Raw genomic sequence first — 1611 nt, 5'->3', positions numbered from 1 at the left:
TAATTCTATATTTTTACTATTGACTTCCTTATGATTTTGAAACATACTTCAACGAATTAAATTTAATTATTGGATAATTGAGTTTGCAGTGGAAAACAAACTGATTTATTAAAACAAAAATTTGATAAGCGACACGATGATTTCGATTGACATGTAAATAATTTTGACGGGCTCTTGCAATGAAAGAAGAAGGGGTAGGCAATAATTGTTAAGAGGTCCCCACCGTGCTCAACATCCACGCTTCACCTCTAATTGCTTTGCTGCATACAAGTGTTTAACAACAACATAAAAACATAAATCATTGATTATACACACACGCACGCAGGCACACACACACACACATTTACGAGAAAACTAAATAAAATATAGAATGATGGCATGATTTATAATGATTAATTTCGAAGCGGCACATCACTTCAGCAGTACAGAGAAAGAATAGTGACCTGTAAATAATGACCCAGAAGTTGTAAGTAAAGGCAGCACTGACTACAGATGACCACCAATAGGCCAGTCTTCCAGATGGGTCAAAGATGAATGAACTTCTACAGCCTCTGTCGCCGATTGTCGCGTCGTCGTTGTTTCGAGGTTGATTCCTGATTGGATGTTTGTATGATTGGTTCGTTCGTACGATTGGTTCGTTCGTATGATCGGTCGTTCGAACGATTGGTTCGTCCGTTTGCTGCTTTTTAGTCCATTTATTTTTCATTATTTCACAGCATTGTGAAAATTATTTTTTTTTTATTGGGGAAAAATAGAAAACAAAATTATCGACACAGAACATGTCAAAAAAACTAACCTCATCTGCAAAGAAAATGGCTTGTAAGCATATTTTCCGAATCTCTTTTCGATGTCTTTTCTTCGATATTTCTTCAAAATAGGATGGGAAAGATGGTGAGATGAACAGTTTGAGAAATTTTTGTTTTGTATTTTGGCGGTGACATTTTTTGATTGCCTCTGCTCGAACTGTTTTTGTTGTTGCTGTTGTTGCAGATGTTGTTGTTGTTGCTGTTGTTGTTGTTGGTTACTTTTTGGTTGTTGTGAAATTTGTGAAGGTTGTTGTATCGTGTGTGTGTTGCTACAATGATCATCTCTTGATGTAGGCTGTTGTTGGTTTATATTATATTGTTGTTCTACATTAGATGGTTGCCGTTGTTGATGTGATAAACTTTGGTTTAGCTGTTTTTTTTGCTGTGATTGGTGTAAATAAAGATGTTGTTTTTGTTGCTGTGATTGTTGTTGTTTTTTTTGTTGTTGTTGTTGTAATTGGTCGCGATGATATTTCATGACCGAATTGGCGTTTACGTAAATTGTCGTACCACTTCCAGAAACATTCTTAATTCCGCTAACAAAACTATCGCTGTATTCGCGGCCACCATCACTACAGCAGCTACTACTACTACCACAAACCACATTTTTTTTACTACTATCACCGTCTTCAGTTCTGTTTTTAATGTTAGATTTGCGCTTTTTAGTGCTTTCTAGGCAAGCTTCGATGCATGCGCAATTGTTTCGACCGTCATTAATTGGATCAGTTTCGTTGGCGTAGCTACTGCTATCGCTGCTAATTTTGTCGTTAGCGTTGTTGTTGTTGCTTTTGCTGTTGTTGTCGTC

At 36.6% G+C, this 1611-nt stretch overlaps 1 protein-coding gene across 1 annotated transcript in view; it reads right to left on the bottom strand.

Annotated features, from left to right (window-relative positions):
• Positions 1-208: 208 nt before the first annotated feature.
• HELRODRAFT_174993 (hypothetical protein) overlaps positions 209-1611 on the bottom strand; it is a gene marked incomplete at both ends in the record, with an annotated part of 2027 nt that continues 624 nt past the window's right edge. The window contains 4 exons of the mRNA XM_009022423.1: positions 209-260; positions 444-593; positions 797-1005; positions 1408-1561. Of these exons, the coding sequence (XP_009020671.1) occupies positions 209-260; positions 444-593; positions 797-1005; positions 1408-1561 (565 nt within the window). The remainder of the gene's footprint in view (positions 261-443; positions 594-796; positions 1006-1407; positions 1562-1611) is intronic.

This window comes from Helobdella robusta, assembly GCF_000326865.2.
Source record: "Helobdella robusta unplaced genomic scaffold HELROscaffold_31, whole genome shotgun sequence".
NCBI lineage: Eukaryota > Metazoa > Annelida > Clitellata > Rhynchobdellida > Glossiphoniidae > Helobdella > Helobdella robusta.
This window is presented reverse-complemented; position numbering and strand designations above follow the sequence as displayed.